Source organism: Notolepis coatsorum, assembly GCF_963971535.1.
Source record: "Notolepis coatsorum genome assembly, chromosome: 14".
Classification (NCBI taxonomy): domain Eukaryota; kingdom Metazoa; phylum Chordata; class Actinopteri; order Aulopiformes; family Paralepididae; genus Notolepis; species Notolepis coatsorum.
Window position 1 is genome coordinate 113,584,367 of NC_140178.1, and position 14,416 is coordinate 113,598,782.

The 14,416-nt window shown below is 44.5% G+C and overlaps 1 protein-coding gene across 1 annotated transcript in view; it reads right to left on the reverse strand.

The window, feature by feature from the left end:
* The window catches only part of tanc2a (tetratricopeptide repeat, ankyrin repeat and coiled-coil containing 2a), a gene marked incomplete at its 3' end in the record, with an annotated part of 261,579 nt that overhangs the window by 79,050 nt on the left and 168,113 nt on the right, over positions 1-14,416 (reverse strand). The window contains 1 exon segment of the mRNA XM_084329297.1: positions 1,660-1,785. Within this exon segment, the coding sequence (XP_084185423.1) occupies positions 1,660-1,785 (126 nt within the window).

A 14,416-nucleotide genomic window follows, 5' to 3' on the forward strand; every position in this document is an offset into this window, starting at 1 on the left:
GTCCTTTCGTTAATTACGTTTCAATGAAATGACGGCGATGAAAGGACTACAGTAGAGATCATTTCATTGAGCTGTAATCAACACAACCCAAGGATTCAGTGTCCTCCGATGACACAATGATGACATCACTGGAGGACATCATTCAAACTCAAACGGTCAGACTACATGAATGTGAGCAAAACGATACGTGTGCAAAATAAATGCATTGTTTTTCAGTGAAGTGCCCCTTTAATAAGACTATGTAGTCAATATCTTGGAGCAGAGACACTGTTTCACCCATAGAGGGAGATGTTGAGCTGCAGTACAGCATGACAACATGGTGATGAGGAGGCATACAAGATACAACACAACAAGATTCCTTTATTGCCACACAACCAGGTTGGTGGTATTTGTGATCGGTACAGAGTCTATTGAAGCTCTACAGTACATACAATTGGAACATAGATACATTTAAGTTTAAGTTTATTTGCAAAAGTGCATAATAATATTAATCAACAATGAATGTAAATACGCCAGAATTAGCCAGAAGGCTAGATTTCATATGTAGTCTCTTGGCCAAGATGTTAAAAAGGGCATCAACCTAAAGTGATAAAAAATGTTATCATACATAACATACATCATATAGGCCTACATAAAATACAATTCATCATCACAATATACACATTTTAACAAAGATACACATATACAACACAGATAATGAATTTAGCTGTGGGTGCAGCTCTGGTGTTCTTTGAGCCCGTTTTTTAACATTTATTTTTAATTGTTCAAGCGTGTTACAGGTCCGGATGGCGTCTATACTTCCCACAAGCAAGTTGTCCTTCAGCGTTGCTCTGATTGGCCACTGACGTTTCTGGTCATGTGACATGTGCGCCAATCGCATGACGAGCAGTGTCTTAGCCCATTTCCGCGTCGAACAGCCTGCAAACGACCTAACGCCTAGTTTATCACTGGTTAAGCTTAGGCGACTCTTTCGCAGTTGGTTAAGGTTAGAGTTTGGAATCAGGGCTGGCGTTCTATCGCCCTGCTCTAAGACAAACTCTAACCTTAACCAACTTCGAAAGAGCGCCTAAGCTTAACCGTCCAAAGAACTTGCCGTCATACGATTGGGCGCACATGTCACATGACCAGAAACGTCAGTGGCCAATCAGATCGCGCAAAAGGACAACTTGCTTGCGGGAAGTATAGACGCGTCCGGATGTGTGTAGGCATAGTGTTCCAGTACTGTGTGGCTCTAACCGAGAATGCGGATTGTCCAAATGTTGTTTGTTTGTCTTCTATTGTCCTTTCTGGCCACAGACAGACTCAGTGGTGGGGGAGTTAGTCCGTGATCTTTTTTAAAAAACAAGGCAGGGTTAAGTAAAGGTAGGTTAGACTGACGGTGAGGTATTTTAGGGTTAAGGTAAGGTAGGTTAGACTGACGGTGAGGTATTTTAGGGTTAAGGTAAGGTAGGTTAGACTGACGGTGAGGTATTTTAGGGTTAAGGTAAGGTAGGTTAGACTGACGGTGAGGTATTTTAGGGTTAAGGTAAGGTAGGTTAGACTGACGGTGAGGTATTTTAGGGTTAAGGTAAGGTAGGTTAGACTGACGGTGAGGTATTTTAGGGTTAAGGTAAGGTATGTTAGGCTTAAGGTAAGGTAATGTAGGCTTAAGGTAAGTACCTCTGTGGTCCTGTTGACTACGTGTCCCAGAGGTCTGTCGAGGCATTCTGAGGGAGGTCCTTAAGGGGGCGTGTCTCTGCTGCTCATCCAGATAGGCCAGGTCCTCCAGGTGGGCGGAACTAGTGGCTGCAGGGAGAGAGAGGAATACGATGACTGACAGTACAACACTCTATACAGGGAGGTGTAGTCTGACGTCACTGGTTGTTCCACCCGTATAGGGATTCATCATTGGGAAAATGGATTATCGGCTATTGTAACAATTCTGACGCATGGAAATGGAAAAGCTTTCCATTTTTGCACAAAATGAGTTCCCTTCTATCATAATTGTTAAAGGAAAACTCCAACATTTTGGGAAATTAGCTTATTTGGCATCTACCCTGGAGTTAGACAAGAAGATACATACCCTTTTTCTTCTCTGTGCATGCAGTAGGAGTAGGAAGACACGCACCATTAGCCTAGCTTAGCGTCAGTCACTGGAAGTAGGTTCCTCCATTAGCCTAGTTACAAACGTCTTCCTACTCCTACTGCATGCACAGAGAAGAAAAAGGTATGCATCTTCTTGTCTAACTCCAGGGTTCCCAAAATGTTGAGTGTTAAGATACATACCTTTTTCTTCTCTGTGCATGCAGTAGGAGTAGGAAGACGCGCACCGTTAGCCTAGCTTAGCGTCAGTCACTGGAAGTAGGTTCCTCCATTAGCCTAGTTCCCAATGTCTTCCTACTCCTACTGCATGCACAGAGAAGAAAAAGGTATGCATCTTCTTGTCTAACTCCAGGGTAGATGGCAAATAAGCTAATTTCCGAAAATGTTGGAGTTTTCCTTTAAAGCATTTTTGGTTGAAATAAAATTTGGCGATTTTTTTTTAATGATTAATTGCGAATATTTTCATGTTGAGCTATAGATTGTGGATGAATAAGCACCATGCAAATGTTAATGCTTTATTTGTTTTAAACGAGACTATTTAGAAATGGGCAATGGGGAAATACCTTGCGTTGGAACAGAGGGTGGAACACAAAAAAGGCAATGACGTAACCACTACACCTCCCTATTAAACACGGCTCTTTCTAACATGTCTGTTCTCTTCCGTCTTAAAGGGATAGTTCACGTTTTTTGGACACCAAGTTGTATGAAATACGTTAACCAGTGGTCTAGTGGCCGCAAAGCTATTATCTTACGTATGCCTTGTCTCCATTAGCTATGTTCAGCCTGGCTGGGGTTAGCCATGGACTAGCATGGTATGGTATGGTTGGGTTTGTGTAGGGCTGGGCGATAAGGCCAAAAATTATATCGCGATAACGATATCGATAACAATATCATATCACTCGATATTCTATATTATCGATATTGTTATAAGTATAAAAAAAAAAATTAACAACAGATGTATGTTTATTTTGCAGCAATTCTTTGTCGTTGCCGCCATCTTTAGTGTTACATCCCCTCACACTCCAGTTCTCAGGCTGCAGCTGGTTTGAAAGCTGAAGTAAACCGGCTTCTCTGCTGGCTGTGGCTCCAGGGGAGTTGAACAGTTCTGGCTCTGCTAGTTTCTTTTCTATCTTTTGGCGCTTTTTTTGTGGACAAACCACCGCACATGTGCACCGTGACTCGTCACTGGAGACTAGCTCTGCTAGCACACATAGCCTAGCTCTGCTAGCACACATAGCCTACTGTGTACAGACGGTTTCAAACTGTATTTTTAATTAGAAAGCAACAAAATAGGACTTCCGGTATGAGAGCAGACGGGTAACACACGTGCGAAAGAGCTCCTGGTCAAATGAGTGAAAAAACGGATAAAAAAAGACCCGAAAAGTAATTAAAAAGGAAAATGCTCACGAGAAGTAAGGAAGAGACAACGATTGTGAAGGAAATAGAAATGGAGAACATACGAGAAGGAGAATCCGAAGAAACAGAATCCCCGGAGCGAAGCCGAGAAAAGCCAGGCGAAAGAAGGGGGAGGTACCGCCGAGGCAGACACGGGAATGCCAGGATGGGCTGTGAACATGCAGGCCGGGATACTGGAGAACATAACAGCGGCGATAAAACTGAACACGGACACGATAAGGAATGATATTGGGAAGCTACGGGAGGAATTGAGGAAGGAACAGGAGGACTTCAGAGGTGAAATGAATACAGAAATCAAAAGGGTGGAGGAGAAGATGGCGGGACAGGACAGAAACGTGACCGAGTTACAGACTAGGACGGCTCACGCGGAGGAATGGAACACGGAGATACACGAGGTATTAACATGTGTGATTCAGAAACAAGAACAGATGGAGACAAAGATGTCGGACATGGAGGGGAGGTCACGGAGAAATAACATCAGAATATGGGGACTGAAAGAAGGAGTCGAAGGGGAATCGGTGACCCTATATGTGGAAAAGCTTATCAAAGAACAAATTAAGGAAACGGGACTGGAAAAAATGGAGATACAGAGGGCCCACAGGGCGTTGGCTCCGAGACCACAACCGGACAGACCTCCGAGGGCGGTGATTATTAACTTTCTGAGATTCGAGGTTAAGGAATTGGTACTCAGAACCGCGTGGACTAAGAGGATTGAAATCGAAGGGAAAAGACTATCATTTGATCACGACTACTCGACAGCGGTAGCGATAACACGCAGGTCCTACGCGGGACTGAAGAAAACCCTGAAAGAAAACGGAATGAGATTCCAGTCACCCATGACCTCGCTAAGGATTCACTGGGAGGAAGGAGCGGCGATGTACGCGACGGCACGAGAAGCGGAGCGAGAGATGAGACGGCGAGGGATGAGGATGGCGGAGGACGGAGAAGGAAGGAGGCGGGAGGAACAGACGCGGAGCCTGCAGCAGAGATTGGAAGGAGCCCGCAGGTGGATCAGAGTGGAAGACCGAAACCGGAGGGAGGAGAGAGGAGAAGGCGGAGGTGAAACGTGACGGAGCGAGGACGGAGACGGATGAGGAGGCCAGACGGAGAGGAGGCGGGAGGAGACGAACGGATGAGTACACGCACAAGAGATTGAAAAAACTATTCAAATAGAGACAAAGTATAGAAACTGAAATAACATATGCATAAGCACACATTCCCAGGTAGAGGCAGGATATAGAAATGAACGTAACGTATACATGGACACATAATACACAAGCTGATGGAGGAAATAAATGGAAATATAACTAGGTTTGATAGGCGAGACACAGACCATACTGAAACAGATACATAGAAACACGCTGTGAGTAACACAGTTGGGAGGGATTAAGGGGATAAATGGACATCACATAGAAAATAGAGGAGAGGAAAAGAAAATAATAAGGGGTACACGGGAGACACCGCACACGGATATGGGAGGAAGGAGGGACAATGAAACATATGAGTCACATTGAGAGGGACCAAGAAAAGAGGGTCTTTGATCAAAAGGAAGGACAGAGCGCTTTTGACCAGGAGCTCGAAAGCAAAAAAAAAACAGTAAGAAAGCTGGACAAATATGACGAGCGATTGGGGGCAAGGGTTTCAAACCCCCAAGCCGTCAGGAGGGGGCCCCTCACTAGGAGGGCAATTACCCCTCACCCACCAGCAGGGGACAGGGGGGGACACAGGGACCCCCCGAATGCCTTGGGAGCACTTTATGTAAAGTTTATGTTTTTTATTTATGTTAATCATTATATGTATTCGGTGAAGAGAGCGGAGGCTCCAACCGGAGGGGGGAATGAGTGTGACATGGGGGGGACTGACAGACGAAAGAAGAAGAAATATGACAAGGGTTAAAGGTATAAAAATGATGTCGTTAAACGTTAATGAAATGAATAATGCGATAAAAAGGGGCAAAGTGATGTTGAAATGTAAAAAAAGTGAGATGGAAGTGATTTTTCTGCAGGAGACACATTTGGTAGCACAGGGTCATGAGAAACTGAAGAGATTTGGATATGAAAATGCATACTATAGTTCCTTTGAACAAAACCCGAGGAGAGGAGTAATCACGTTAATCAAAAACACAGTCAAATTTGAATTGATCAAGGAAGTAAGAGACAAGGAGGGAAGGTTTGTTTTGGTGAAGGGGAAAATGGAGGGCCAAATGGTTACGTTAGTAAATGTTTATGCACCCCCAGAGAGTGAGAGGGATTTATATGAGACCATTTTTGACATGATAGTGATGGAACTAGAAGGGATATTGATATGTACGGGAGATTTTAACGTAGTACTGAATCACGACCTAGACACCACGAGTACTAGAAAAGGACGGGCGCCCATCAGTAGATATATGAATATTCAGATGACGGAAATGGGAATTACAGACGTTTGGAGGGAGATGCACGCCATGGACAGGGAATACACACATTACTCACACCCACACGTGACGTATGCAAGAATAGACTACTTTTTGATGACGACGGGGGACAGTTACAGGGCACGGGAGAGCAGTATAGGAGTGGCGGACATATCGGATCACAGTGCCATATATCTGACAGTAGATCTAGAAGGGAGACGGAGGAACACGATTTGGAGACTAAATGTAGGAATATTAAATAACAAAGGGGTGGTGAGTCAGATCAAGGAGGAGATAGCCAGATATAAGGAAGAAAATGACAACGGGGCGGTAGACCCGAACATTCTATGGGACACACTGAAGGTAGTGATAAGGGGGAAATTGATGGAAAAAACAGCAATGCTGAAGAAGGCCAGAACGGAGACATATGTGTCACTTGGCAGCGCTTGCGACCACAACTCGGCCCGCCCCTTTTTCGTCTACACGTGAAAACTTTTTTTTTTTTTTTTTTTTTGTCTTTTTTTTTTTTATATATTATTATAAATTGAATGTATAAGCACATATATACTATAAAAACGAACAGTTAGAATATTTAAAAATAGTAACAACCTTTGTTTAAAAGTAGGCTGTTCACGACATGATTTCAGTGGAACGGGAGGCGTAATAACAATTTGCATTTGAATCGAATCTAAACCTTGGGGGGGTAGCCAGCCCGGAGCGCAACGCCCCCACAATACCTATACATACACCTGTTGGCATCTGGTGACACTTTTAATGTGTCTTGCGTTGAGATTGAGAGATGGATGCGAAGACGATCGCTGCTGAACTCAACAAGATATCTGCTGCGGGGAGAGCCATCGATGGATCGCATTTAATGAGTGGGTACTTAACGGACTATTTTCACCCAGGTGTCCCCGAACCACCGCCCAAACCGGACTCTTCAGATGAAGAAGAAGATTCGGAAAACGAAGTAGTGCCTGATATCGATCCGATACCGCAGCGCGCTGATGATTTTGAAGAGGAAGATGAGCGCGCGGATCAATCAGATTTAGAGGATGATTCTATTCACAGCGGGACCGTCACACCGGGCTATTCAACGGAATTAACGATGAGACATGTCGCAGATATGGTGTCTGTTGTAACCGTAGACAGTGACACCAAAGAAGAATTGAAAAAAATAAGAACGTTTGATTGCAAATGCTATAAAGAGCGGAAAGAGAATTCCGAACGGCAGGCGTTGTCGTGTACAACAAAACTGTCGGAAGAATTGATATACAATAGCAGACTGGACATGGCCTCATTGACGCCGAAAGAGAGGGACATGTGTCTGCTCTCGGCTATACAAACAGGCATCAATGATTCTGAAGTCACACAGAGCACGAAGAGAGTAAACACCATTCGCAAAGCTTCACGGACAGTGTACAGATTCCATAACGTCGTGGTCTGCCGGGCAACATTCTGCTTTCTCCATGGGTAAGTGCCATTATTATTCTGTGTGCATGTGTAACTATGACCGGTTAGTACAGGCTAGTATACATTCTGGAACATTCTGAATTGTGTTGTCATAGTAGTGATGTCATAGCAGACCCTTGATTGATTAAGTTTATTAACAGATTGCAGAATGGGTACAGTACAGTACAGCTCAATACATACAATTGTTAAGAGGATGCAGACCTGAGAAAGACTTTCGTCTTGTTTCCATCAGGGTCCCCCATTTTCAATTCATCATATGACACACATGACATACAGATAGACAGTACTGCTACATCTATACATTTATGACATACCAGATTTTCAAATACAGTACTGTTTGTGATACTAAAAAATATACATTTGACATAGAAACATGTGCATTGGGGAGGTTGGGTAGGTGGGGTGGGGCTGTACATTGGAGGTGGGGGGGGGTTGGGTAGGGGGGGGGCACTGTACATTGGAATACTCACATACATTTGACATAGAAACTGTACATTGGAGGAGGTTGGGTAGGTGGGTTGGGTGGGGCTGTACATTGGAATACTGACATTTGTAGGGGCCAGTTTTGAATTGCAGTCTCCCGTAGGTGTTCTTTGAGAACTATAGAGAACTACAGTACTATACAATAATATTCTATATAGTGCAAAGCACGTGACTGTATTGAAGACATTATCATTGGCTCTAGCTAGCAGGGACTGTGTATGTGTGTATAATAATGATTTCACATTTTTTTTTGTTTAGGATAAGCTGTGGACTTCTCAAAGCTATTATCAAGCACTACAAGACAAATGGAATGACACCACGTGATAGGAAAAAACAACCGAGAACTCACAAAAAGTTTCTCTGTAAAGACGACTGTCAACGTGTGGTGGATTTTCTCACCAATTATGCAGAGGTCCATTCTATTGTCTTGCCTGGTAGACATCCTGGCCACAGAGACTACACTGCCAAGTTACTTCCAAGCAATCTGACAAAAGCGGCACTCTGGCGTCAATACAAACCGGCTGGGGAGGAAGCAGGTATGTGTGTTTGTTATTTATTAATTTATTTCATGACATGAGGTACAGCCGCCTGGACTGCAACATTCCATAATGTTGATCATTTTCTACTGTTCTATAATAAGCATGATCTGCGAAATGCAATGTTGAAGGAGCCAAGCTGCTTTCATCAAATATCCTTCTCACAATACAATATCTCCAATGTACTTATTGACATCACTTAAGTTCAAGCCCCCCTCCATAAACCACTTGTGTTTACACATCAATTGTGTAAATTTGCAGCATAGACCAGTCCTCCTGAGTAGCCATCCTCTGGCATTGTGTATATGTAATGTGTACTATTACCAAGACAAAGACATTAACGATCTAACATTCCATAAACCACTTGTGTTTACACATCAATTGTGTAAATTTGCAGCATAGACCAGTCCTCCTGAGTAGCCATCCTCTGGCATTGTGTATATGTAATGTGTACTATTACCAAGACAAAGACATTAACGATCTAACATTCCATAAACCACTCGTGTTTACACATCAATTGTGTAAATTTGCAGCATAGACCAGTCCTCCTGAGTAGCCATCCTCTGGCATTGTGTATATGTAATGTGTACTATTACTATTTTATTCTAGGACATCGCGTTGTTGGTCAGGGGAGCTTTCTTCAGCTGTGGAAAACCCTTCTGCCCCAGATAACAATCATCAAACCGAGGACAGATTTGTGTTGGGAATGCTACAAAAACAACTACCAGTTGAGTCAAGCGGCTGGCAAGCCGGATAAATTGCAGACAGAAAAATTGCAGGTGCAATTACAACATCTGGCCCGTGTTAAGAGAGAGCGCAAGCTGTTGCAGGCTATGACTGCTTCCACCCAAAAGACCTGTGCGGAATTGCAGCTGAGTCTAGGCCCTGCCACACCGGCAAGCAAAGACATCACAATGCACTACAGCTTTGATTATGCACAGCAGGTGAGAATCCGATCCTATTACAATGTAGCTTTTTGTTGTTAACTTACTTGACAAAAATCGTTTGTTTGCTGTATTACAGCATTACATCATGTTGTGTAATATTTAAAATGACAATCACCATCACAATTACTACAGCACTACTGTACTACTACACTACAACATTATTTCAATGTATCATTTTTCTTCCGCCAGGTACACTACCCCTCTCACCCTCTTCAAGTTGGGCCGATGTATTTTGCAACACCGCGCAAGTGTGGCCTGTTTGGCGTACATTGTGAAGGGCTGACAAAGCAGGTGAATTACCTTATTGACGAAGGGATGGCCACGAGTAAGGGTAAGAGACTCCAAGATACCAACATCTTCCCAGCCATAGCAGAGCTACATTGTGAAGGGCTGACAAAGCAGGTGAATTACCTTATTGACGAAGGGATGGCCACGAGTAAGGGTAAGAGACTCCAAGATACCAACATCTTCCCAGCCATAGCAGAGCTCTTGGTCACTTTATCTGTCTGTAAACTGTCCTTTCATTGTGTCCTTTAATATTTCCCATTACAGGTAGCAATGCTGTGATCAGCTATCTGCATCATTACTTCAACAATTACGGCGTTGGAGAAACGAAAGTCGACCTGCACTGCGACAATTGCTCGGGCCAAAACAAGAACTACGTCTTGTGGTATTGTGCCTGGCGTACACTCCACCGACAGCACCTGCAGCTTGGTCTCCACTTCCTAATTACAGGCCACACTAAGTTTGGTCCCGACTGGTGCTTTGTACACTGTAGACATTGACTTTTATTTTATCTTCCTAAAATTGTTTATTTTTTATTGTGATGTTACCTACTAAGATAAGATGATCCTTTATTAATCCCCTTGGGGAAATTCTGGTGTCAAAGCAGCATGGGGGGGGGTACATAGAAATGGACTATTTTATTGTATCTTCCTAATAATAATTATTGTTTATTAATTGTGCACTGTTGAGCTATATAACGCTGTCTGTATAATGACAATAAAGACTCTAGAAATATTCTATTCTATTTAATTTTATTAAAGCACTTTGGTTTGTGCTTAAGCTCCTGTCTGTACAAGCTGGCAGAAGACGAGCCAAATTAACTTCAATTAATATCTGAAACTACTAACCTTCATACCATCTTTTACTAGTATCCATCTTACTACTACTACCTACTATGCTAATAATGTCTATAGCTCAATACAAACAAGAGAATGAAGATCGGGTCCTGAGGAGAGATAACTGCCATGGCAGCACTTAATTATGTTAATGCTATTCAGGTGAGGGGCGTTGCTGGAGGGGGTTTGTTGACGCCCAGTTGAAACTGTCTGAAGTGTGAAAAGTTGCCTTCCTTTGAGACACCTTTTCACCTCTTAGGCAATCTAGAACACAGCCAGTTTTAGAAGTTATAATTGGGCACATCGTGTTCAAAACATTCTCAGATGTCAACATATGACACATCATTTGAAAGCTTAGATTCTGTACTTTAGCAATCTGGAATAATCTGAAAAATGAAAATGTAGAGATCTGGCATAAAGCGCTGTGAGGTGACACATATAACAATCTGATAGGGAAGCTAAAGAAGCTAGAGGGGAGACACCAGATATCAAAAGAACAGGAAACGCTCTGAGAAATCAAAGAAGTAAAGGCCAGGATAAATAGGGAATTATTGACGGAAATAGAAAAGAAAGCGAGGTTCATGAAACAAACGTACTATGAAGGGGGACCAAAAGCGACCAGACTGTTGGCTAGGAGAATTAGAACGCAACAGAAGCTGAACACGATACACACAATAAGGGATACAAAGACTAATGAAATATTGAGGGACCCAGCTGAAATAGAGAGGACATTTAGAGAATACTATGAGAAATTATACACACAGCCAAAAGCAGCGGGAGAAGAGGAAATAGAAACATATCTGGAGAAGCTAGTTACTGTAACTGAGGGGTACAATTCCCTGACTGTATTGATAAGTATGGTATCATTAAACCACTACCGCTTTATGTACTTTAACTACTGGCCATACAGTACACGATATCTAAATATGATGAACACTTTCCACAATGAAATCGGTTCCAGTCAAAGGTAATAATCAAATATTTAATGGAGCAAAAGGTACATCGAATATTTATCTTACATTTATTATTTGAATGCACTTGTAAGGCAAATGAGTACTCGTAGGCAAATCAACACTGAATGTCCAATCTCTGGTTACGCAGGAAGCAAGTATACAACCTGGCTCTTAGGGAATTATATCTATGGTACACTTAATGATATAGCGGGATATTCTGGAGGGGGTCCTCCCGGTTGTAAGCCGGTAGGGGGGGTAGGAGAGCCGTCGGTAGTAGACCGTCTGGTCAACGATATCTATGGAGACTTCAAGTACAGAAGACAGTGCAATAGACTCTTGATCCGCAGATGAATACACCTTGGTTCTCTTGTAGGCTGTAGCTCCACAATGAAGAAGAAGCTAGGCGACCTCAGTCTCTCTGAGCGCCGACTCAACTTGACTCCTCTCGGGGGTAAATCCAACACTCACAGGCGTCGGCGATTATCCGCTCCACAAATCACAGTACCAAAGCAAATATATATTCCAGCCGCATAGGGCTCAGCAGTCGTCGGGTAGGTAATCCAGTGTACATGTCCCTCGGTCCTCGCCTAGATCTCCTCGGATGAAAGCGCCATGTGGTCGGCCCAACCTGGATAAGACTCTAGATAACACGACGAAGCGTTGGAGATGCTGGTCACTTTAGAACTCTAACCGCACGATGCACCATACACGATAGACTATTATTACTTGATAGAAATACGTCGCACTCGACGGTACAGTGCCAAACTCTGACAATTCAGTTATTAATTCACACGAGGTCTCAATGCTATTCTAAGGCCAAACAGGCCATACTTCACCGCACGTCGTATCGTGGGTGAGGCTTCACGTTCTGTTACTAAGTTGGGAAGAAGGGTAAGGGACTTCTACATTTACTTGCGCCATATTTAAATGCACGGTGAACAAATAGTGCCACTCTCATTTCGGTAGCCGTATCCCTGAGCGGAGCCGGGGCTAGTAAGGACATGTCTCGTCGGTACCTTTGAACTTGACGCCAGGGGCTGGTCCCCTGGCGCCTGGTCCTTTGTCCAATAAGAGAATGAACTATTATGGGCTATAGTAGGCTAAAGGGATATTCCGTGTATATGTACAAGGAATATACAAGGGATATCAAACGACATACAAATACTATTCAATATATATCCATAAATAAATATATATATTCGGTTTAATCTGATCCTTCGTAACAGCTGCCCCCTAATTAGTCCCACCTAATTAGCTAAACAGAGACAGATTAACCGCACTGTCCACTACTCAATGTCCGCTGTGAGGGTCAGTCAGTTCACAAAGTCATGGGGTCATGGTCGTCATCGATAGTATCGGGGAGCCTTGGCAGTTCTATTAGCCTCGCCACGGGTCGGGTGTAGGTCCGCCCTTGGACGAGCACTTCAGCTGCTCGGACCTTTCCATCGGCACCGGTGATCACTTTGCTTACGCGGCCAGCCGGCCACATAGCTCGGGGTAGTGACTGGTCGATAATCATGACGACTGTTCCTTCTGTCAAATTGTCTCTCTCTTTCACCCATTTCTGGCGGGTCTGTAGAGACGGTAGGTAGTGGAGTAGGAAGCTGTTCCAAAACTTGTCAGCCAATACTTGACTGTACCTCCACATTCTTCGGCCGTTCGCTTCTTCAGGCCTGTACATTGTCTGGGGTAGCGCGGGGTCCAGCCGCCCAAATCAAGAGTGTGTTGGGGGTGACTGGGTCGACATCTGCTACATCACTTGAGACGTAACCGAGGGGCTTTGAGTTCAATACTCCCTCGATCTCCGTGAGGACTGTCATTAAGACTTCTTCCGCCACGGTCTGGGCCCCAAGCACGGCGTACAGGGCTGTCTTTATAGAACGTACTTCTCGTTCCCAAGTTCCACCGAAGTGAGGTGCGTTCGGGGGATTAAACTGGAAGTCAATCTGGGATGGAGCGAGGTGGGTCTTAAGTTCTGGGCCCATAGCTTGGAAGCTCTCTCTCAGCTCTCTTTCTCCGCCTTTGAAGTTTGTCCCGTGATCAGACAATAATGTAGACGGTTTTCCTTTCCGTGATGTGAATCTTCGGAAGGCCATAAGGAATGAGTCTGTGCTCATGGTTGGAAGGAGTTCGATATGTATCGCTCTGGTGGTCATGCATTTGAATACAATACCCCACCGCTTCTCGGTTCCTCTTCCTTTCTTTATATACAGCAGGCCGAAACAGTCCATACCGGTGGAGTGAAAAGGCTTGTCGCCGAGTCGGAGGCGACAGGGAGGTAGGTCAGCCATCCGGGGTATACTGGGCTGGGCTCGCCACTTACGACAGTCTAGACAGGTTCGCTGGAAGCGCCGCACTGCTTCTCTCCCTTGCAGTATCCAATAACGACGTCTGATCTCCGCGAAGATTCTCTCTGCCCCTGCGTGGTGCACATCCTCGTCGTATTTCTTTATGATCAGCTCTGTGACCTTGTGTCGGCTGTTCAAGACTAACGGGTACTTGACGTCATCCGGTAAGTCTGGGGCTCTCCGCAGACGACCACCCACTCTGATGAGACTATGGGCGTCGCTCTCGGGGGCTAGGTGGAGCAGTCTGCTGTCTGATGGGACGGGCTTTGCTCCCTGTAGACAGTCTAGCTCATCGGGGAACGAGTCTCTCTGGGCTCGTTGTAGTAGAAGAAGTTCTGCTTCTTCGTAGTCAGCTGCTGAAATGTCAGTCGTGGGCTGAACCTCTGGGTGGTGCCACAGAAATGTCTTTAGCTGCGCACTCTGTAGGGTGAGGCAATCGTCTATGTCGGGGTCTGTGGAGACGAGTGTGTTCAATCCACAGAACATAGGTTTCTTGTTTTCGGCCTCCTCTTTACTCGCCTCCCGTGGGGTGGGTGTAGGCCACTCTTCTTCAGGGAGCTTGAGAAACTCTGGTCCGTCACTGTAGAGGTTGTGACGGGTGAGGTCATCCAGGGACATTCCCCGGGTGATGACGTCAGCTGGGTTGTGTTTGGTGTCCACAT